Source organism: Thunnus thynnus, chromosome 16 (assembly GCF_963924715.1).
Source record: "Thunnus thynnus chromosome 16, fThuThy2.1, whole genome shotgun sequence".
NCBI classification, from domain to species: Eukaryota; Metazoa; Chordata; class Actinopteri; order Scombriformes; family Scombridae; genus Thunnus; species Thunnus thynnus.
Genome location: NC_089532.1, coordinates 16,017,755 through 16,042,468, shown reverse-complemented (window position 1 = coordinate 16,042,468; position 24,714 = coordinate 16,017,755). Strand labels below are relative to the sequence as shown.

The 24,714-nt window shown below is 42.7% G+C and overlaps 1 protein-coding gene across 5 annotated transcripts in view; it reads left to right on the top strand.

Moving 5' to 3' along the window:
* The window catches only part of kidins220a (kinase D-interacting substrate 220a), a 47,504-nt gene that overhangs the window by 12,756 nt on the left and 10,034 nt on the right, over positions 1-24,714 (top strand). For all 5 annotated transcript variants that reach the window (XM_067615045.1, XM_067615042.1, XM_067615044.1 and 2 more), the window contains exons 15-24: positions 1,397-1,562; positions 1,746-1,897; positions 2,264-2,364; positions 2,711-2,896; positions 3,614-3,754; positions 5,039-5,276; positions 5,378-5,469; positions 8,049-8,193; positions 8,979-9,141; positions 22,567-22,745. In XM_067615045.1, coding sequence (XP_067471146.1) covers positions 1,397-1,562; positions 1,746-1,897; positions 2,264-2,364; positions 2,711-2,896; positions 3,614-3,754; positions 5,039-5,276; positions 5,378-5,469; positions 8,049-8,193; positions 8,979-9,141; positions 22,567-22,745 — 1,563 coding nt within the window. The remainder of the gene's footprint in view (positions 1-1,396; positions 1,563-1,745; positions 1,898-2,263; positions 2,365-2,710; positions 2,897-3,613; positions 3,755-5,038; positions 5,277-5,377; positions 5,470-8,048; positions 8,194-8,978; positions 9,142-22,566; positions 22,746-24,714) is intronic.

Sequence of the window (24,714 nt, the reverse complement as noted above, 5' to 3'; positions counted from 1 at the left end):
TATTGTAATCGAAGCCTCTCTCTGCATGTCGTGGCATGTGAGCATGCATGTTAGTGAACGAGAGTCCCTCCCTTGACTGGAGAAATAAGTAATGCAGTAACAGAATATTGATCCATATTTGATCAGCACTGCCTAGTCTGACAGTTTTATCTGAGTGTCATGAGCAGTGTGTCCAGATGCCGCTTTCTTTTTTTTTCCCAACTTTATTGAGTAAACAAAGTGCACATTTGTTTTGGTCTGAGATGCTGGTGCTCTAGTGAGACATCTAGTGGGGCTGAATGTCGTATATCGCACCTAAGCAGGCAGCTCCGGGGCTGAAAAGTGAAGTCAATGTACAAGTGCCTTAAACCTGTATTCTCTCTAATGGCCAGCAGAGGGCGACTCCACTTGCTCCAAAAAGAAGTCTGTTTGTATAGAAGTCTATGGGAAAATGACTCTACTTCTCACTTGATTTATTACCTCAGTAAACAGTTTCCTAATGAGTTTTTGGTCTCAATCGCTAGTTTCAAGTCTTCTTCAATACAGCATGATGTTCATTTTGTAAATTATGGTCCCATTTAGAGTAAAATAGACAATAAAGCAGGGAAAGCTTTAGGGTGTGGCTACCTTGTGATTGACAAGTCACTACCATGGCGTTGCATGAGGTGCTGTAGGTGGGAGCTCCTCCCCAGCTCCACGCTCTCATCCAAATATGGTCACTTCTCATCACTTCTGGCTTAAAAAAACCAAGATGATGACGGTCAAAATGCCTAACTCAAGGCTTCAAAATGGGAGTCAACAAACAAACCAATGGGTGATGTCACGATGTAGCTATGTCCATTATTTATATACAGTCTAGGATTGCTCTTCTAAATATTTCTGACCAGCACTTCCAAAAATTATTATGACCAAAGCAAGAGGCCATATGAATTTCAGTATTTCTGTATTACATTGTAAGAGCATGTAGGGAGCTTCAAATAATTATATAAATATGTGTGTGTTGATAGAGTTCAGTTTTTAAAATTAAAAACAAACTAATATCAGTACATGTCTTGGAAGTTTCCTGCAATCCCATCTGCTTATCAGGTGTCAAACCTAAACAAACATAAGATCAGTGCGGAGCGGTGGCACCTAAAATAATCTTCAGATTACTGAGAAAAAAAAGCTTGAAAAAGGTTAATAAAAAAAGTGAATCTTTTCTACAAGATACTTGAAACTGCATAGCTCACTAGAGGGTGCCATTGTACAACCAATACCAAGGTGATGACTCAAGTTTCTCAACTGAAACTGTTGCTGACTTTTAAGAAAATAACCTTTTAATGTTTGAGAAGAGAATTTAAACATCGACTGGCTGAAGATAACAGGATGTTATGTTTTAACTTTCTAAGCAGTTGACCACCTGCTCTCCTTTCTCCAGTGTTGGTGTACTTTGGAAGCCGACGCGAGAGGGAGAGCTGGAACTGGGCATGGGTCATCAGCACCCGCCTGGCCCGTCAAGTCGGTTACCTGGAGCTCCTGCTCAAACTGATGTTTGTCAACCCCCCTGAACTTCCTGAGCAAACCACCCGCGCATTGCCTGTCAGGTGATAATGACGCACATACAGAAATACACTCAACACAGTCACAGTTTGCTTTGAGAATATTACAATATCAATTTCCCAGGTCCAACACAAAATATGTAGTCCCATCTACAGGTTGTTTATCTGAGTGAGAGAAAGCATTAGTTTCCCCTCTCACTCTCTCTCTCTTTCCCACATTTCACACAGGTTCTTGTTCACGGATTATAATCGTCTGTCCAGTGTTGGAGGGGAAACCTCCATGGCAGAGATGATTGCCACGCTCTCAGATGCCTGTGAGAGGGAATTTGGCTTCATGGCCACCAGGCTGTTCAGGGTTTTCAAGAATGATGAGATCCAAGGTGACACTTCAGCCAGCACACACAGTCACACTTTAGATAGATAGTTATGGAAATACCATCTGACATAATTATTGGTCAATGTCTGATAAATTGGAATATTATATAGTGGTTTTGAGCTGGTACCAGTATAATAAGTACTGCTTTTTGGCACGACTTTATGATGACAGTGAAACTAGTAAAATGTATCCTAGTTTAATAGCAACTAAGTAGGCCTCTTAATTATATTACTTATAAGATATGTTTACACGCATCAATTCAATGTTAGGTTGTTGAGGATGCTGTTTACGAGCAGAAAGCGTAATGGAAGAAACTGTTTAGCCAGTTTTTATATCTCCCTCACATTACCCCTTGCCTCCCACACTCTAGGTAAGAAGTGGAAGAAAACATGTTGTGTTCCCTCCTTTGTCCTGTTTTCCCTGACGCTGGGCTGCCTGATCACCGGTATGGCCCTGCTGGCTATTTTTAAGGTGGGTTCGATCAATTAACAACAGCCAACAGCCAGAGCACATATATTTTATGGAAATCATAATATATGAATATGATAAATATATCATGTTATGTTATTACATAAAGAATTTTAAGTGCTGTGTTTTGTTTATTTTTAATCATAAAATGTGTTCTTACCAAAGAAAGTCTCCCATCAGAAGCATAGACTTTTAATTCTGTTTCTGTAGTTGTTTTATTTAGACAGTGAGAAAGAGGAAAGAGGGAAGGGAGACCTCATATATGGACAAATGTGACTTCAGGGGAAGGGGACTTTCCCAGTGGACTATCTCCTGACACATAATCATAATAATTTTCTTAATTCCTCAGGTGGACCCTGAGAACCTGACAGTGAATGCAGTACTGATAGCCATGGCCAGTGTGGTGGGCCTGGCCTTACTGCTCAACTGTAGAACCTGGTGGCAGGTGGCTGACTCCGTCCTCAACTCCCAGAGGAAACGCCTACATAGTGCTGCCAACAACTTGCACAAACTCAAGAGTGAAGGATTTATGAAGGTAAAATAAATGTACTTTAGACCACATCAAAGATGGATGAAAATACCCAGGCATCCTGGTGTCATGATTAAGGCGGATTACTTATGCTTATGAAGTTGTACGTCCAAATCTGAACAATTTCCTCATGAAATGAAAATAATCTCTTTGATTTTATATACTGTATCCACCTTTTGCTAGAAAGATCTGTTATTAGCATTAAACACCCAGGTAGTACTTACAGGTGTAGTATGTAGAATTTAGTGGCATCTAGCAGAACGGACTTGGCAGAAATGGAATGTAATATTCATAAGTATGGCTTAATTAATGTATAATCCCCTGAAAATAAGATTTGTTGTGTTTTCATTACCTTAGAAGGAGCCCTTTATATCTACATAGGGAGCGGGTCCTCTTCCACAGAGCTTGCCATGTTACACCGCCATGTTTCTACAGTAGCCCAGAATGGACAAACCAAACATGGCTCTAGAGAGGGCCTTTTGAGTTTCACGGCCACTGTAGTTTATCCTACACGCTTGGAAGAGGAAGGGGAGGGGAAGATATTCAGTTGGTTACAATCTGTGACCTCACTCCTAGATGCCTCTAAATCCTACACACTGGTCCTTTAAAGGTTACTGAAACAGTAAAGTAATTATATCAGAGATATACATTTTATAATTAGAGTGTCTTTTCATTGTAAAAATTGTTTCAAGCCATGACATTTTTTTCTCTGTCTCACATCAGGTTCTGAAACATGAGGTGGAGCTAATGTCAAAGATGGCCAAGACCATCGATGGCTTCACCCAGAACCAGACGCGAATGGCCGTCATCATCGACGGGCTGGACGCCTGTGAACAAGACAAAGTCCTGCAGATGCTGGACACGGTGTGTGTTTGCACCTGCATTTCTGCGTGGCACATAAATAATGAGTGCAGCTCTCTCTTGACGGATAACAAGATAATATGAAAGAATTTAATTTTCCAACATCTGTCACTCAGGAAGATTTATTTCCATGAGACAAACTGTTGTAGAGCAGCTGCCACGCAGCCTTAACTTTCAGTGGGTCTTTCACCTGTGCACACAAAGCCCACACATCTCCGGTGGTGTGTGGCAACCCTGGTGTTCCCAGCTGCCTCAGCTCGCCTCCAAGTTTAGATTCTTCCTCCCAGCTGCGGTAATAGAATTTCCTTTAGCCAAATGTTATTATTTGGTGAAGTAATCCCAGAGTAGATGGCAACCTCCTGTGTGCTAATGTAATCTTCTCATCTCTGCAAGCGCCTCCCAGTCACTCTAAAACCATCTTGTGTCCAAAGAGATTCAAATACAACACTCTGAAATAATTTTTTGTGGGTTACACAAATTACCAAATTAAATCTTTTTTAATGTAGTCTGTGTACTTTTCCAACCAGTTAAAGTGCATTAAAGATGCAGACATCATGTGACGGTGTTGACAGCTGCTGCAGAGATGGAAATTCATCATCCTGTGGGGCGAGCTCGAGGGTGCTGGCCAGGGGTTAACAAGCCATGTATGCATGTAACACAAATCAATGTCCTGTGACACTTGGACAATGTCCCTTAGTTAGCAGAATGGAAATCCCCAACACCATGTGCTGCAGACAGTCCGCTCTCACAGGAGTCATTAAGTTCTACAGCTTAGTGTTGCTGCTAGTTGTCATGTTGTTGATTAGATTGTAAACGAATAAGAGTATGCACGCATATCCAAACCAAAGAGGACAGGTGCTGAGCTGAAAGTGAGCAAAACATGAAGTAAACAAACAGCTCACACACTGCAGGCTTCCAATGTCCACTTATTTATTCCACCTTTTAGTCTGATGAAGAGCAATGCTGCTTGAAACCTCACCTCGGTGCAATAAATAAGTGGACATTGGAGCCCTGCAATGTGCGAGCTGTTTATTTGTTTATTATTTTGGTACTAAGGTACTACACACTTCACAGAAGGATCTATTGTGCTAAAAACACTACATCACTCATCACAAGTTCACAACCTTGTGTCTGAGAGCATAATACGAAGTTGTTTTCCCATTACAAGCAATATAGTAGAAAGGACAGTATCATAGCTTGACAAACATATTTAATTTAAATTAAAGAAATGAAGGCAAAAACAGCACACACTTAACAGATGATTTTCACATTCTTTTCTCCTGCCAGGTGAGAGTGCTCTTCTCCAAAGGCCCTTTTATCTCCATCTTTGCGAGTGACCCTCATATTATCATCAAAGCTATCAACCAAAACCTTAACAGCGTACTGAGAGACTCCAACATCAACGGCCATGACTACATGAGAAACATCGTCCACCTGCCTGTATTCCTCAACAGCACAGGCCTCAGTACAGCCAAGAAGCTCTGCACGGCATCCCCCACCAACGGAGACGCATTGCCTGCTGAGGGTAAAGGACTGTTCCACAATACATGTTGATATATAAGAGTTTTTGTTGCATTGGTGTTGTTTTAAATGCCTTTGTCTCTTCCTCTCCCTCCCTCTCTTCAGGATGGCATGAAGACATGGACAGGAAGATGTCTCAGAATAGCTTGGGCCAAGACCAGGCTAGGTTTGGCAGCAAGACCGCCCTCAACCGCAGGGTAACAGCTATTCAAATCAAGTTTATTTGTATGGTATAATATCACGTACAGTGTCTTGTTGGGGTTTATAGGCCCACAAAAACAATATTTAAAGACAATGAAAACCTTTGCACATTTAGGAAGAAATGGGAGAAACCACAGAAGAGGAAGTTTAAAGAAAGATTTCCCCTCCTTTGATAGCAGTATGTCATATTTGACATTAATAGTCATCCAATTTAGATGTAACAAAATTAATATGTATAGTACGTTTTGCTTGTCACCCTAAATAGATACTATTCAGACCCCACCCAAACCCACCACAACCAAAACAAAAGCTCCAACAATAATGACAAACTGCAGAGAAGCTTTTTACACTAAATTACAATGGAGACAGTTGTTTTGTTTATAGAATGAGATCAAATAAATGTGTTTTTCTACCACGGTCATTTCCTGCAACACTGATATTACCTGGAAATATCGTTAGGCTGGAAATGAATGCTCAATATCTTGACATTAATCAAACAAAATGAAAATGCCGTTAGTTCACCACAACTTGAACAGGAAACGGTGAATGCTGTACATACACGTAGCCTGCAGAGGGTGGGAGATGCTGTCTCAGAAACGCTCACTGCTCTCTCATTTCGGCCTCCTCCCTAAAGGGGATGTTCAGTACAGGCGTGGTGTTGGCAGGCAGTGCAGAGGCCAGAGGACAGAAGGAGACACACGGAGACCGAAAGAGAGAGGTGCTCGGTGTGCAGCCAAGGTTCCTGGTGTAATTGATGTAATGGCTGTTTATCCTTCCTGCTGTGTTGCCACAGCCTAATGACAAGGCCTAGCAGCAGTGGGTCCCTGTGACAAAACACTGGCACCAGGTCTGCTGGCAGGAGGCTAAGTGACTCTGCTGCTGTCGCTGATGCCTTCCTCCCTCCTGCGAGACCTTACCACTACCCCCATCCTCCTCCTCCTCCTCCTTCCTTCCCGCCTCCCTCTCTTGTTTATTTGTTTGACATTTGTTTGTACCTCAGATTTATCTAGTACCCTCAATTAATGGTGTTGGCCCTTTTATTATGGGGCGGCATGCTCTTTTTATTTGCCCGTCACCACTAGCTAGCTCTTGGCAGGAGGGCCCTCTTTCTACAAGTGCAGATTAAAACGAGGGCAGGAGGGGAAAATGAATTAGTGGCTCTCCATTTTCATGTGGCTTCTCAAGTTGTGGATGACATTATGAGTATCTCTACCATCTTATTTCCATTTATTGTAATTAAACGAATTACCCTTATAAGGAAACTAATTAAAAGAAAGAAACAAAAAAGAAACATTCCCTCAAAATATTACCATTTTATAACCAGCAGTTCCTCTTTCAAATAAATCAGTGAAAACTGTTACCAAAGCTAATCAAGAAAGCTGTGTCAATACTGAAAAAGTGAATACACTGAATGTATATTGGAAATCTATCTGTATGATAGACATTTTCAGCCCTGACTGAGTGGTGGCCATATGTTTCATCTCTCTGAGAAAGAGGTCATGAGATTGGCGTTACGACTTCAAAGTCAACCAAAAGCCTCGCCTTGGCTCATGACCATGGCAGCTGTCTGGTATCATCACAGATGTTCTCCGGTAGATCTGTGTCAATAGCTAGCCTGTGTGTCATGACTGTTCTGCTTTGGACAGTGGTTCTTTGATTTTTATTTTTTTTTCCTTCCTTGCAGTCACAAAGAATTATATGTTTTGCTCATGAAGACATGATGTGGAAGGAAAGATAGAAGAAGAGAGTGATAATAAAATAGCGTCTAATTAGTTTCACTCACACGGTATTCACAGGGTTAAGTTACAGGATTATCTTAATAACTTCTTAACCCAATAACTAGTCAAGAATTTATTTATGATACAGAAAAAAGTTGTACTACCACTGATATGCTAATGTACCATGATTTCATTTTGAATGCAAAATAGTCCCACAAATGTATAATTCCGCTGCATATGCTGCAAGTTCAGATAAACATGGATATGGTTTTGCTAGGTTTCACAGGAAGTCAAGGATATGAGAAAATGAGGCCTAGCCATCCATATATTTGTCAGTCCATTCAAGCATAAGGTTCTGTGATGACATGGCCTTAGATCACATGGTGACCCTGAAACGCCTGCTCTCCCATCTCATGATGCACAGCTTGCAGCAGTGATGATGCATAAGCTTTCAAATCCCTGCCAGGGTCAGGAGAAAAATTGAGCTATTGTTTCACATGTCATTGCAAATTATCTTTAGGTTTCTTCCCTGTACTGTATATGACTCTTCTATGTCTCCTGTGGCTGTAGTTTTACATTTGTGACAAGGAGATTATTGCTGTTATGTGTTTTACTGTTCAGATTCTTGATCTTTTGTTTTTTAGCGTCAAATTCTGTAACTTCATGTTCTAAGTAATGCTCATGTAATATTTGGATGATGCAAGTTGCATTGAAACGATAAGTGAAACCATAGTCTTGGAGACATGTTCATCTTACCATGCCAGTTGGACACATGATGGATCCAAATTTTTCCAATTTTCTGCTAACTTGAGTTTCTTTTTGTGTTTTTTTATTTTTTATTCTTCCTGTCTGTTAAGGACACATACCGGCGCCGCCAGATGCAGAGGACCATCACCAGACAGATGTCCTTCGACCTGACCAAGCTGCTGGTGACTGAGGACTGGTTCAGTGACATCAGCCCACAGACCATGAGAAGGCTGCTCAATATTGTTTCTATCACAGGTAACGAATAAACCACATCCTGCTCTGTTCTCTTCTTCTCAAAGACATTTTGCTTTTACAGTGACATTTAAGTTGTTTAGCCTTAATTTAAGTCATTTTGTTAAGGGGATTGGATGATTGGATGGTTCAGTTGTTCTAAATGCTTTGCTTTTTTAACTTAAGTCAGCTATTGGAGAAATGTTATTGTAGATGGAGGAGGAAAGAACCATAAAAGCAAAGCTCAGATGGGATTTTATCCTAGACCAGTAAGGGCCAACATGTGGTCGCAAAGGCAGGGCCTTTAACCAAGCATTTTATTGTGGAGTAAGTGTTGCTTCTGAGCTTTAGCAGGAATTTAAATTAATTAAATCAATGATATGATTGATAGATAGGATTTTAAAAATGATGCACCCAGATCAGCAGTTTGAGAAACAGTAGACACAAGACAACAAAGAGTTTGATGTTGACCAGCTTGTTTGAAAGTTGAGACGACAAACTTCTACAGCTGATTAGTGTGTGAGATTGAGACATAGCATGTTACACTTGTCAGATATGGTGTAGATGAGATCCTTGAAGGGTGTGACAGTATGTACATGAACCATATCACAACAATAATATCACATTGAATAACATCATCTCACTGACACACCCTGGTGAATTAATAACTTCTCCTTTGTGCCACCACTTTATCTCTGTCGATTAATAATCCAATCATCTGAATGCACACTTGTGAGAAAGTTACTTTGGGATAATGAGGAGACCAGTGACTTGCTAAAGCCCTCAATCTTCTGCTCTATTGTCGATAGGTCGTCTGTTGCGAGCCAATCACATCATCTTCAACTGGGATCGGCTGGCGTCGTGGATCAACCTGACAGAGGAGTGGCCTTACAGGACGTCATGGATCATCCTCTTTTTGGAAGAGACTGATGGAGTGTCTGACCAGGTCACTCTCAAGACCATCTATGAGAGGTACACACACACACACATCACCCCTCCTCCAGGAGATGGCGTTCAGACAGATATTCCATGAGAGGAAAGATGTGATGACGTTGAGCTTATTAAAAGATACAGTTTTGACAAGAAATGTATGCTGTATGCTGTCCTTGCCCAATGTTAAGTTTTTTACAACAGTGGTAATTCAGTCAGAACAGTTTCAGCCGGAATAAATCAAACTTTGATCACACTTACAGCGGCTCATAAAACTAATGCGCACAACAACTTTCCTCAGTGAGAGTAGGCCTATTTTTATTTAGTATCTGGCTGGATGTCTCCTGCTTAAGACAGGTGTTCATATTGTTATGGTGTATTTCACAACACTGGACAGCATTAACAAAATACATTCTCCCTACCAATAGGATACATAAAGTACAAGGTTTTCAGCACTGTTGCGTGTGCAATACTGCACAATACATGCAAGATGTGTCACTGTTACAGGCATGGTAAAATGATGTGCATAGACAGGGCTGATAGGATAATCACCTGGGCTACTAATTGATTTGGAATACAGACCTACATTTGAATTTTTGAAGCCATGAGTGGCTGCTATTGTTTACTATCAGACCTCTATGTAAATAGCATGTTGTAAACAACCTATTTTTGCACCATTTTTTGCATATATTGTGATCTTGGCAACTAGTTACCAGTAAAGTAATTAACCTGTGCACATAAAACCCACACATTAAAAAGTGGTGATGTTTACTACATTCTGACTTTTATCCTCGTCTGATACTCTTAACTGCAGCTGTCAGAAAACATCATATAATATGATGATATTTTGCAGCTGAGAGTGACATAAAACAGCAACGACACGCTCTCTCTCTCTCCTCGGGGGAATTCTGAGATGTTTGATAAATATGTGTCCTGATCCCCAAGACGTACAGCCTACCTCAATATACTTGCATGCTTTCCTTCTTTATTTCTTTCTTTATTTTTCAAGTGTCTTCCTTCCTTCTCTTCTGTTTTAATTATCCCCCCCATCCTTCTCTTTTCAGCATAACATTCCTTAAAACCTCCACCTTCAACAAAAGATAAAATTTGAATGATCCTATCGGAGATTGGGATTTTTCTCAGGAGAGCACTGAATCCTTGCAGGGGTGCTCCTGTGTCCTGACCTCCCTGATGACATCAAGCTAGATGCAAGAATTCATTTTTTGTTGTCTGTGAATTTGTGATATAAGTAACTTTGACCAGCAGGTGGCAGTAGAGTATTTTGATTTCCTTTATTGCACAGTTACTGCTAATGGCTGTGAGTGCCACACTAATTGGCATCTGACAGACAGATTTAGTAATTTATTATAATGCATGGAGAAAATGATGACTGTATTAAAGCACGGACTCCATGAAGGGACACGTCTCTTTAAAAAAAACAAGAGACACATTAAGCTCAGACGTCTTTGGTTAAGCAGTAAAGGAAAAGCGTTGTCACTGGGTGTGTGTACAGTGTAAGAGTGTATGTGTGTGGCCACGAATGCTTTTAGGCGTGCTCTCACCGCAGACAAGACGAGATAGACCGACACAGGCTGAGTCGCTGGGTTTGGGCGCTGTTGTGCATCAGTCGCTGGCCTTTAAAGGTTGCACTCTGTCACAATACACTAGCGCCTACGACTCCTGCGGCAGGGAAGTGTCACAGACAGTTACTGTCAGCCAGTCAGCTAGCTAGATTCAGGAGACAACCCTCCCTCCCCCAATTGCACGGCGAAGCGCTGCCTCATTAGACTAGGTTTTTGCTGTTTGGTTTTCAAAGGACAATAGGCATTATCTTCCAGTTTTTATACGGTGTAAGTGGTACATGGGAAGGATGCGATATGAGGGGAGGGAGGACAAGATTGTAGATGAGAAGCACCTCAGCCAGAAGCTTGTAACTCAATTATTTTGCTGGATGTGATGTGACGATTTTCGCCTTTTTATAATTGTTAATTTAAGTGGAAAAATATGTCACTACACTATGTTTAAGTATAGTGGACACCCAAAAGAAAATAACCATACATCTACCATAATTATTGTGGAAAATAAAACTGGGAGATATAATTATACGCTATTAATAAAAGGGAAGCCATAAAATTCAACAGTGTTTCTACGTGCAACGAAAGGCCTGGATTCAAGTGCCTCTACCACAGCATGAGTATTGTGCTTACACTGCTCATTACACCTAATATAGCCATCATCTTGTTTTTGACCAACGGTCCTGTCTTTCTTTATCTTCTTCCTTTCCAAATGGCTGCTCTGTTCCGCAGTGGCCGTCGGAGAAGCGGCCTTAATGATGATGACAGGAAGCCTCAAACAGGCTAAACACAACGCCTTGCCTAGAGGCCTTATCTCTTGCACTAATCTTGCCCTGATAAGACTCAGGCCTTGGTCTGTGTATCTTTTTCTGTCTCTGCTCTTTTCTTCCTCTTTCTTACAATCTGAAGCTCTTTAGGTCCCTTTTTTGTTCTGAATGAGTTATTCGGTCTTTTCCCTCAGCGATGGATAGGCACTTGACTGGCCTCTCAGAACCTCAGGCCCCTTCTCCCGACTGTCTGTCTGCCTGAGAAATGGATCGTTTCTTCTCCATGCTTTCCTTGAGTGTATATACACAGCACTTGTACACACTTATACACATCATACATTTAATTTCGTAACTTCAATTCAACTAGCGACTATTTCCTGGATCTTATAGTTAACATCTTTTTGTTTATCAAAAGACCAGCTTAGTTCTGACCTCATGCGTGTGCTCCGTGTGTGTGTGTTTTAACACGCATACATGTTTATGAGTTGTTGTGCTCAGCCATTTTTACACAGTGGAACTGCACATCCCTTGAGCATTACTAAGTGAATATATTAGTGGTGAAGTGAACATGGGGGTGAGTCAGCCCCTTATAGGTCAACTGTCGCCCTGCATCTCAGTCACAAGGCAGCACGCTCTTCCTCTCTCTTCTTTTGTAAGGCTCCCTACAGCTCGGTAGGCCACAGTATACAGAGCATCAGAAGTACTATATTTTGTAGATAATGGATGGATAAATGACATATGGTGGGTCTAAGAGGATATTTTCTGTTTCCATCTCCATGATTTTAAAGGTAAAAATAAAATGCAGGTTTGATCCTTGCCACAGTCTCTCTCCGTTTAGACGTAATGCTCTACCTAGCCTTTTAAATCAAAACTAAATTAACCCATACACTACTAAAGCATAGGAAAATATTGAATGAGTGCCTCTCAGTGATGAAGATGACAGCCACTCTTTATAGCAGGTAACTGAACTCCTAGAAAAAAAAAACAAAAAATAGAAACACTCGCCCACCTTCTCTCATATCTCACACAAACACACGCTTTCAAAAGCTGTTTTTAGCAACTTGTCTGGCAATAACAAGCGTCCATGAAGGGCTGTGAAGTGTCATTGTAGGACACGGCGTGAAGAGAAATGTTCAGCTCTAATTCCCGAAGCAGGAGTGGGCCAGTACAGCCTTCCTAATCTGATGGAGAATGTGTAATCGGTTAATAACCTCAGCGATTTCTGTCATTAACGGTAAGACCGGGGGCTGCCCAGACTAATGCAAGGTAGCAGGGGGAAAAGACTGCGTAACAAGGATGGCACTGTCTGTCGGAGATATTGGCTCAAAGCAATCAAGCTTACACACGCACACACACACACACACACACACACAAGCACACAAAGAGCGTAGCTAAAATGTTTGTCTCACTAGTTCTGCAGGGAAAACTACAAATTACACCTCGAGCAGCGAGCCAGAGCCGTGGCCTGCCCAGCACACTGACGGAAATTGAACAGAAAACAAAACAAAGTGTTTTGGACCAACCCTCATATTTGTAGCCATCAAATTAACAACCCTAAATCCATGTTTCCAATGCTGTTTTTTTTTTTTTTTTTTTTGATAACTCACAAATTGAATTCGGTGCCCGCAGCCTTGTGACTGTCATTTTTAACTATATCATTTCTTTCCTCTCAGTATCGTCTCTTCTCAGGAGTCAGTTCCTCCTTGTTTAAGCTGCCATTAGAGACATAATGACCACAGCTAACCTAGCTCTCTCCTGCTTCATGGTTATTGCTATAAGCAGCCCACCATTTCCAAACACTGTTAATGCACTTTTGTACGTTTATTTCCTTGATGTTGTTTAGAGTCATTACATTACATTTAGCCATTTAGCAGAAGCTCTTATGTAGAGTGACTTCAAGTGATTGAGCAAGTACAGGTTCTGGATTCTTCTCGAGAGCTGTAGTTGTAACCTTAACTATGTTTTTGGGAGTCTACTCACCTTCACTATTTTGTCTCACAGCCATGGTGCGGTGGTGGTGCTAGTGGTGCACACATATGCCTGCCTGTTATAGAAAATTGGGTGGACACTACGCAAACATTATTTTTGTTATTCTTTATTTAAACAGTGGCTAACAAGTGATGGAGACTATAGGCAAGAAACATGAGAGAAAGCTCTGATGAGATTTGATTGTATGGACTGAAATGAAAGTTCAAGCGAATCCGATATTGGGTGACATTATCACTCAGCTCCTGTATCTCAGAGCACGTGCAGTAGCTACTCAGGTTAAATGATTTTATGAGTAGGCATTCAGTAACAGTATCAGTCAGTGACTTCAATTTGATTTTCAGTTTTTGTCAGTGGTGATTTGTTTGAAGGTGAAATAGTTGAAGTGAAGGGTTAACATATTTGGATCTAACGATGTATGGGGGTGGGCTCAGTCGGCCCCACGGAGAGTTTATTCCTGGACGCCCAGATCCCGTTTTCAGCTCTAGAAAAAAAAAAAAAAGTGTCACTGGTCCACTGAGCAGGTTCCTGCTCTGCTCTGACATCTGGTGCCCTGTCTGTGCCAGGATGCCCCCGCCGCACTTAGGAGTGTGTTTCTGGCGCTGCACCTGAATCTTCTGTTCATTACACACACCCACACGTATAGATGCACGCTGAAAATATTGCACGGCTTGCACTTAATAGACACACTCGAACACACGTACACACACACAGGAGTTGTGGTGAAACGCACGCATGTTGTAACTGAAACAAGCAAATACTACTTGCCGCTACAAGCTTTTGCATTTGAATATATGCACACACACTCACCTCAAATCACACATAAAACCGGTGTGTGTGGTATGCATGCAACACACACATATATACACACACACTTTCACACACACACACACACCTAGCTCTCACACCAGTGCAAGAACATATGTCACCCCCAACTCCTCTGAGAATCAGTGTAATTAATCAGACCCTGAGATGCAGGCTGCGTTCAACAAACACGCATACACACACACACACACATACACACACACACACACGTGTTCACACAGTGCAGGAAGTAGAACACAGCAGAGAAATTGCTGTCAGGTAAGGTAGTAGTGTTTAGAAGGCTGTTCATTGCAGTGTCACTGTCTCTTGAATCTTGATGCACTCTATGCTGTCACTCTTTCTGTCACAGTAAAGAATGAACTACTCCTCTCTTTCCCTCATCCTCTCTTCCATCTTGTTTTGTTGGCCTGAACCTACCAAACAATCCCTCTCGCAGACATGTGCCTAGAGCCAGGCACTTCTTGGACACTTCAAAACTTTTTTTTTTTTTTTTTCTCTCTAATCGCACTCTGAATGAATATGTAGCCAGGCAATTCAGTCTTAATTAGAGAGACCCTTATCCCAAGTACTGAAACATTAAGATGATGCTCTCTTCATTCAGGATTACTTTAATTGGCACAATTATTGTAATTTGGTTGCAATTATGTGTCGGGATAAAAGCGTCGTTCCAAAGCTCATGTGGGTGATTCCCTTTATGTGGAATCCTTTAATAAGCTCTTAAATATCTGGCCGCTAAAAAAAAAAAAAAGCTGAGATCCTATTCTTTTCTGATGATGAATACTAAACTTTTCCTGCCCTCAAATGAAAAGTCTTTATTTTTTGCCACGCGGGCTATTGTTCATGTGAATTCCTGTCGCAGTCGTGACACTTTTTACAATGTAGATGCACGGCAAACGCTCAGAAATGGTTTTCCCCTCTCTCCGTGTCCTCTGAGGGAGCCCATTGTCCCCGCAGTAAATCCCTTCAGGAGGTATTTCAGTGAAAGACAGAGTAAAACTGGTAATTCGACCGCTCATTGCACTGCCATTTGCCAAGAGGCTGAAAAAAAAAAAAATGTGTGTGAATTTGTAAATTCTGTGATGTGAAGCCACCTATGTCTCACTAGAGTTCTTGGCTCCATCACTGATAGGACACAAGTATTGAGTCTACATACCAGTGTGCTGACAGGCCACCTGACTGTCTGTTAGATAAAGACAGACAGAAACAAAAAAGAAAGTGTGGTATGGATGAGATAAAGATAGAGAAAGGGAGAGGGATGGAGATAAGAAAGGGCATTAAGAGAGGGTGAGACGGAAAGAGAGTCCCGGTCTCAGGAGATAAAAGAAAGTAAATGATTCAAAGTGTATGAATGCTGTAGAGAATCAGACCAGAAACCCACAGGATTATTGCTAGATGGATTCGCCATCGGTGTTTTCATGTCTCAGGTGGATTCCAAGCCTCAGGTGATGCGGCTGCTCCAAGTGAGATAGTCCAGGTGGTGGACACACACAGATTCATGTGCATGTCCCCTGGGTCCTACATGGCTGTTTATACAGTGGAACTGGTCCTCTGCTGATTCCATTTGAGAGTGTGTGTGTGTGTGTGCGTGTGTGTGTGTTGGTCTGGTTCGCATTGTCGTTACTCCATCCCTCAGGTGTTTGTCGGTGGTGACTAAGGCATGAATCAGCCACAGCCAGTTCCACCACCACTCAACCCCCGCTGAGCTGCTTAAAATGTAAAAAGAAAAAAAAAAACAAAACATGGCATCCGCAGCCAGTGTATGCAGGTGACACAGGAGGAGGTGTGTGTGTGTGTGTGTGTGTGTGTGTGTGTGTGTGTGCAAGGTGAGTTTAGATTGTGTATTTGCGTGTGTGTAGGCTACCATGTGAGGACGGAAAGAACGTCATGCCGCATTCTTTGTCAGAAAATCCTTAAAGCCCTTTTCATTTCTGCCTGTAAGCCGAGGTTGAGGGATTAGTCTAATTGGTCTGAAACAAGAGAACTGCTCTGTTCCTTTTTCATACAAAGCATAAAGAATCATTTCAAATGCAATAAAAGCCTCAGCTACACCTCTGACTGACCACTGCTCTTTAGTCATAGAGTCATTCATCAGTGACGAAAAGGGTCGGATTAACATTTAAATGAGACACTGAGATGGAAGGAAAGGAGTGGTGACCAGAGAAGGTTACGTCTGCCCGATACTTTGGTATTTCTGTGGCGTTGAGCATTATCGCTGATCTCTCCACTCTCTCCACTGTCTCTTTGTGCTGGAACTGCTGGAAGGTGGGGGGCTGATTATAAATAGCAGCGTAGGGTTGCAAGAGGGTCAGCACTGACCTTTAAGTGGACAGCGAGATTCGCCACTCAGCCACCACGGGAGCCACAGGCACACTTGATAGTCACACACAGATATGTAGACACACACACACACACACACACATACGCAAACACATCCGGCCCTTAACTGATGTTAACATCCTGGCTCTTCAAAAGTCAATGGAGGTCAGACTCAGGCACACACCCAGAGTGGTCTGTGTGTAGAAACCACTCTGAAATGCCAAAGAATGAGTAGACAAGTGAGGAAGCCCAAAGAAGGCGATTTGAAGATTTAGCCTATCCAGCCTATATTGGGAGGGATTATGAGTGTCTTTTTCTTCCCCATTCTTTGCTTTTAAAGCACGTGATCACGCTGCCAACCACTGTGTAGCTTGGGGATTTAGTTATCAGATTTGTCTTCTCGAACGATGCGCTCCAGGTTCTAAAGAAACTTCTTAATAGTCGGAAGAGGCTTTTCCTCGCTGCCTCTGACTCAGACAGAAATTAGAGCCAAGAAAGCTTTTGTAAAAGATTACTTCTCAGTTCTGCTTTTCAACACGTTTCTCCTTTCTCCTTCTCTTTGTCTAGCTCCCTTTATCGCTACATGCTCACCCGCTCATTGATTCTCCTATCCCTCTCTCATCTTATTTCTGATGCATGCATCCCTCTCAGTGAAGTTGACTGGAGGATTACTGGTTCAGTCTGAGAATCCCCAGCTTTATTTGCCATATTCATCACTCACTGTATGGATTTTCAGTCCATAACAGACTTATTCCAGATGTATTATCTTCTGCAGAAGAGCACATTTGTCTTCACTTTAGCAATCCACCCCACTTAACTCAGCATCATACGGACTATCAACTGGCTTTTACAGCTATAAAACAACCACATGCGCTGATATGAACTCAGTGGTGGCAATTAGTGTCACAATGAACGAACTCTGCCATGGCCCAAGGATGCTCCAAACTCTCCTCCTGCGCATAAATCACTAAGTTGAGGTTTAGTGTTTTACTATTTGTCAAGAATGAGGCCTGAGTGGAGGGTTCAGTTAAGGTTTTTGGGGTCTGGAACAAGGAGGCTCCATTTCGGCGCTACACATGAGTTTAATCAACATTTCAGGGAACCACGGAGTCCTGAGCCCGTCTCACCGAGAGGCCGCTCGCTCCAAAGCTGCTCGGTTTTTATCAGCCTGGTGTGTTTCCCATTAGCCTGCTTGTCTCTGTGGTTTGCTTTGGGATGCACAGGTCCAGCTTAGTACTAGAGAGTTTCAATTATTGGCCTAAACTCTGCCACGAATGTATATGGAAAGTCGTCAGTTGGCACTGCCAAGACAAGGAAGCGAGAAAAAGAGAAGGTTAGAGTGAGAGAGGAAAGCAGAGACAGAGGGTGTCCACATTACTTGAAGCATTTGATTCAAATCAAGAAAATGCGTCTGGATTTTAAGGAAACAAAGAACATGGCGTCATCTAAAGTGAAAACATATTTTTGCTCTCCCCCTCTGCCTTTTGGGTGGTGGAGGCCTTGGCAGCTTCCACTGTAACAATAACCTCTCTCAGCATTGATGCTTCAAGTCCACGCGCCAGCTTGCTTGTCTGTCCGCTGTCCACTGTTTTCCCACAGAGGGCCTCGCTCAGTTCATCCACGCGCTTGGCAGACACTTTGCCAGCAGCTCTGACATGACTCTGACCAGGAGAGGAATGTGCCGGACCCGGGCCTGGTTAACTTCTTCACCCACACACTGTTGTGCTGGTCTCACAGTGTCTGACATTGACACTCTTGAGCTTCTCAAACACAGTCTGCACAGGGGTTTGTCTGTTCTGCAGGCATCTCTCTCTGTCTTTGGGCCCCTTTATGGAAATGTTTGGCAGCAAGACCACCTCTTTGTGGCATGTGTGCGCATGTCGTCTGTAAGCACAGAGGGCGGCTGTAAAGCAAAGTCAAGTGGCACATTCATACTTTCAGTACCCAAAGAGAGGATGGAAGGGATAGAGAGATGAATTCTGCCCATTCCCGTCAGCTGCAGCGTGTGGGAGGTTGAGAGGAGAAGAAAGGCTATGCTCCAGTCAGCTTTGGGACCTATTGGCATTTGGATAAGCTCAGAAAGCTCCCAGTGGCCTTGCCACACAGAGAGTAGTCGGGCCTAAGCGGCTGTACTGCTGCAGCTATAAGCTGGGTCCTGTCAATGGGCCCATTGTGCAGGAACGGCTGCCGGGATGCCTGACGGCCTTTATCTCACCCGTCCTTGGTCTGCTTGAAAGTAGCACGCCGGCTTCCTTGGCACTCCAGCTCAAGCATCCATCTTGTCATTTAGCGATTGATTGCTGATAAGAATGGCTTTGTTCATTTTGTTTGTCTCGTCTGTTCGCTGTGAGGATGACTAAGTCTGAAGTGATTTGAGTGTCAATTGCTTAGTGCCAAGGCCAACAACTCATCAGTAGTTAACTGCAAAGGATGTCATTTGAAGTGGTTACATCTCACTGACAAACTGTTGTTGTCATTTAATGGGTACTGTCTGCCATGTAACAATGAAAAACCGTAACGCCTGCCACAAAGTTTAATGTGGACTACCTTTCAATCCCACTTGGCTTTTCGTCAGATCAGAATGTACTGTTTGTCCTGTAACATGATGCTGTTCAGTACGTTGGCTAGAATCACTCAAACGGATTATCAGATGTCAGTTTATCAGTATTCCAGTAATTCTGTTCCTGCCTTCCACTGATTGGTGCTCTCTGGTTTCTAACAATAACCCGACAAGGCCAGTATTGAAGTGTGAGCTCCACTCAGTGTCCGACCAGTCAGCTGGGAACGCCAGGAAAGGATCTCTGACTCTCCCTCTTTCTCCTTTTTCTTTTCCATCTGTCAGGGTGCAACTCTGTGATGGATGCCTGTGATTTGTTCTGCTCACCAGCTCCTAGTTGTCTTTGGAAGTTGCATCTGTCTGTGCTACTGTTTGCAGTGGTACAACAGCACGCCAGAGTAAACACGCAGGTCAGCGAAATATGCACAATTGTAGCTAACATCTTGGACGCCATCGCTGTTGGATGGCATGTGCTGGATGATGCTTGTGCAGGATGAAATTGTATGTATCTTGTAGCACTGGGCAGAATTTTCTGAGGACAGCTGAGGGTTCTTAAACTTTACAAACTTTCAGTTGTAATTATTAGTTCTTATATTAGCATCAAATGACTATTATGTTAGCAAATCACTATTATTACTGTGTATATATATGTATACTATAGACAGGCTTAAATAGATGTATGAAAGATCAAATCTGAAGTAGCTAAAAGTGATTACTACAACTTTGTAAGTTTTAGTTTCAGATTCATGCTTGTTCAGTCTCAGTTTTGCCACAGAATGACTAAATTGTGTGGACACACCATCCAGTTATGTTAGATGGGCCTATAAAAAGACTCAAGATTCCTTAGAAAGTCTTTGGAGGGTGTTCTTTGTATAGCAAAAGGAAGTGCCGTGTGTCTGTGTGTGTGCGTGTGTGTGTGTGTCTATGTGCGTGTGTGTGTGTGTGTGTGTGTGTGAGTCACCGGCTCCTGTTGGTCTGTGTCTGCAGACCCACAAATAAACAGCAGTAAGCCAGCTGGAAATGGGGAAAAGCACAGGATTCTCTCAGTCTGTATACGGGTTAATACAGTTCATGGGAAAAGGAACCAAACACCCACACACACATAATGTACTCGCACATGCGCATAAACACACGCTCCGCTGTCATTTACGCTTTTGAATTTCCCCATCCTCACTGTCCAGGTGTCTGCGGAGGACACTGGACAGTTGTTTTCAGCACTGTTGAATGACTCAGCACTGGTGCCACTCATTGCTGCTTATGTATGGGCACGCAGGTAACATCTGCGCCTTCAGAGTCCTACTCTGATTTCCCAGCATAGGTCACGTGAGCAAGGTTCATCTGTGTGCCAACATGGAGCTTCCTTGACCTTTTGGGTCTTGTTAAAGGTTCTAATGGAAGAAACACTGAGAGGGCTTTGTCCACTGGAGCCCAGCTGTGCTTCTGTCTGTGTCCTCCTCGTTCACAGCTCATTGAATTCTCTCTGTCTATGTGTGTCTGTATTGGCAGTTGGATGGGGATAGTGGATAGTTAGGGTGACCCACCTGGACTTGTCTGCTGAGACATAGATCTCTATAGGCGGGTCACATAGGATTGGAAAGAGGTGTAAGTGTGGAGCACAGCTGCAAAAAGTTTGATTTAGTGTCAATGATTTACAGCTTTTGAGTGAGAGTGTTTTTGAGGTCAACACTTGTGATGACTACACATTTGAGTTCTTCACTGTCACTGTCTTAAAGTTAGCATGTCAGAATGTCTTACAAGGACACCCCCCCCCCCCCCCCCCCTTCCACTTGCATTTCTTGCCAGACTTGTACATTTGGTCAGAGACATCCTGCAACCACAAGGTCACAGGTTCGAGCCCTGCTATAGCAGATGCGTCCATCACCAGCCATCTGTCCTGTCAAAATGTCCTTGAACACAAAACTGGTTCCCTACCTGCTCACTCGCTGTAAGCCCTTTGGATATTATCAGTGGAAATGATGTAAACTTGTCCACCCACCACTCAGGTATGAGAACCTCACTGGATTTGGATTCTTCCAGGCTGACGGGGCCATTTTGGCCAGTACGTTAACTGGATTAGGTTAGCTGATAGTTGGGTTATTAGCTAACAGTGTGTTGTGCTGAGCCCTCGCCAGATGCTGACCTCACCCTGACTTAGCTAGCATGCTGTAGCGATGGTACTAATCATCCAATCAAGTCACAGAAAGGCCAGCCTGTGTTCACTCTCAAAAACAGATCAGGCTCAGGGAAAAACCCTGTCTCGTCAGGCTGTGTTCCCAGCGTAGCATACCAGTACACAGACTGGGTGATGTATGGGGAGGAGGGTGAGTTTGGGTTGATCTGGAAGGAGGGGAGGTTACACAGGATGTAGGGAGAGAAAAGCATCCACTGAGAAAATGATGAAGGGTCAGAATGAGAAATGGAGGCAGAGATGAGAAAAATGTCTGCTCCCTACTGGAGTCTCCTCATTCATCTGATAAGAGCGGCACATTCTGGTGATGAATGGCCGGTGTCATAAGTCACTCCGACTTTCATATTTTCATGTCTGAATGATAGGATTAATGAGATATACTGATTGCTCTGAGTTGTTGGTGTTTGCTTCCCTTGTAGCCCAGGCCACATGTTACACTGTCCTTGATTAAACTGATATCTTTTTTAACCTTGCTCAGTTGAAAATGAATTTACTTCCTCATAACACTTCAGTATTCATCATTGCAGAAGTGTTTCTACGGCTAAACTACTGGTTTAAGCTTTAATTTATATAGTTTGGTGCCAGAGATGATTTTAAAAAATAATATTCTATAAACTGAACACGGTGTGTTTTAATCTGACGTTGTTAATATGATGTGTTTTCTGCGGTATACACAGGAAAAACTATCACACAGTAATGGAACAATCTCCAAACACGGTGTTTACTTAGGACCTCTGATAACAAACATCATGTTAACTGTAGCAGCGCATCATGACGCGCTTCCGTCTGCTGCTTGCTAAATTACCCTGATTATCATCTTCTCAGGTTTCCTCCTCTGCTGAGAAAAGATAACATCCCTCACTCTATCTGTCCTCGAACATCCCCCCCTTTCACTATCTTGCCTTCTCTAAATCCGGTTATCTCTCTACTCTCATGATGATGATGACCGTTGCATATCTCTTCAATCTTAACAGTACTGCTTGCTATTTCCTCTTTTCTTTTTTCATCAGAATGTGATGTTTTTGCGTTTTGTACAACACATCCATCTGTCAGAATTTAGTGTAAACCGACAAGTGGTGACATATTTGTGCCATTTGAAAGTGAATAAGGATGCACAGCTTATTGTATTATCCTTTAATAACCATTTGGATTTCTTCAGTAAAGAGTTAAATAAAGACAATCATAGTAAAGAAAAAAATAACAACTGTAACTCTAACAAAAATCCATTTCTCTTTTTCCTTTTCTCCTCTGAAGACTCTCCAAGAACATCCCCACCACCAAAGATGTGGAGCCACTGCTGGAGATCGACGGAGACATCCGCAGCTTCGAGGTGTTCCTCTCCTCCAGGACACCCGTCCTCACTGCCAGAGATGTGGAGATGTTCCTGCCCTGCACTGTCAACCTGGACCCCAAACTCAGGGAGATCATTGCAGGTGCGTACATATTCAGGAAATTGTACAGATGGTGACAAATGAAGAGGAAGCCATACATAAAGTGTTTCAGTAACCATGAACTGCTGGAACAGCTTCAGTTGTACCTTGTTATTGATTCTTCAAGTCTCTGGAACTCCACACTGTTATACTGTTATACTCATCAAACCATTCACTGACCTTTTGTGCCCTGTATGGAGGCATCTGCATTTGTTATGTTTTTCCATTCATTGATATAGGTTTTTCCTTTAATTTGTCACTTGTGTGTATATTTGCACTTATTAATGAAAGGTTTTATTCAATTGAGCTTTACATTTATGTATGCTGAGTTTTGCATTGACATGTTAAACCAGATCCACTTTGAATGAGTGCAGTGAGTATAGAATTGTTAAGCTTCAAATCTGTGACAAACCCTCTATGCACTTAAAACCCACAGACACACATAAACATCCGTCAGTCAAAGCATGCCGTCACTTTAAAAAGGCTGTTGTTGATGTGCAATTAAGACTGAAGGTTCAGGAAGTCTCGGTTCTGCTCTGAATAAAATCTTACTGATGGATTTAGAAATCTTTAAGGTCCACTTCTCTTATTCAAAAGTCATCACATACAGAGATACATAAGAGATACATAGAGGCAAGAAGAACTGTGCTCTACGTGATGTGCCAGCACATTTGGAAGTGACATTACTCATAACATTGCAGCAGGGTCTGCTCTAAAATCACCCACTGCAGGGGCTCTCAGAAACCCACAGCTCAGTTCTCATTCCCAAACAATCAAATGTCAAGTAGGTTGCATCTACAGCACTGTGGGATCAACACAATATTTTCACTCGCTGTCGCCAGTCTGCTTCTACTGGTACACCAGGTTTCACAGTTTGTAGTTAGGGTGACGTAATATTGCATCCCTTTTAAACTGTAATCCAGAGCGGGCGCTGTACTTTTGCTACCGTGCGTCAGCGTCCGTTCGGCCCATACAGGAGTGTCAATGACGCCTAGTGTGAAGCTGCTGCATCATAGTGTTATGAGTCTGTTCCGTTGAGTCACGCAGGACGCAGCTGACCAAGCTCTACAACCAGACGTCCAGTCTGTAAGGAGGTTTCCTTAGCTAAATGTGTGTAGGTGTGTATATCTATCCACGAAACATGTGTTTACCGGCGTATGTGTGTTTGCTCAAAGGTGTGTGGGTGTTTTTACCTCCACACGTGTCTCCAGGGAGTGGAAGGTGAGCAATGCTCCATCCCAGTCATCCCGTTCCCTCCACTCCCTCCGTGGTCAGTCGGTACTTGGTGCCCAGTGTCCTGTGGCCAGCCAGTGGGCAGTGCTGTCAGTGATACCCGCCCATGAGCCTGACTCACATCATAAGGCTTTCATTGTGTTCACAGGCTGGATTGGGTCTCACTCAACGTGTCATTCAGCAGCCACTTGTATAACCAGGAGACATTCTGGTGCCTGCTTCTGTTTCTGGTTCTTACTTTCTGGCCAGCCGCACAGAGCCACTCTGTTCTGTCCCCGGGCTTATTTAACTTTAATTTGGGAGGTTTTACCAAAGCTCCTACTCAGCTCCCACTCCACTCCTCTCGTAGTCAAATTGATTTATGTGAAAACAATCGTGGCAAAGTACTTATGAGATAGTGTCTATGAGTTCACGTGGTCTGCTCGGTTTGTTTACATGGGTAAATTTATATGTCAGGGACGGCGAGGGGCTCCATGTGCCAGTCGTAACGTGGCTGGCGTATCATTCTTAAAAAAAAAAAAACAGAATATCAACGTGCCTGCTGCTTTGTGAGAAAACTGAGTAATAGAAATCAAAGTTAGATTGAAATTCAAAGTTGAAGGTTGTTGTATTTGTAACATCTGCGGCTGTTCTCTTCAAAATTCAGTTGTTGGTCTTCTATTTTGGATAAGAAGAACATGTTCAGGAACAGTGTTTCTGTTGTATTCCCTGTAGTACTTTCAGAATCAAGGAATTTTGC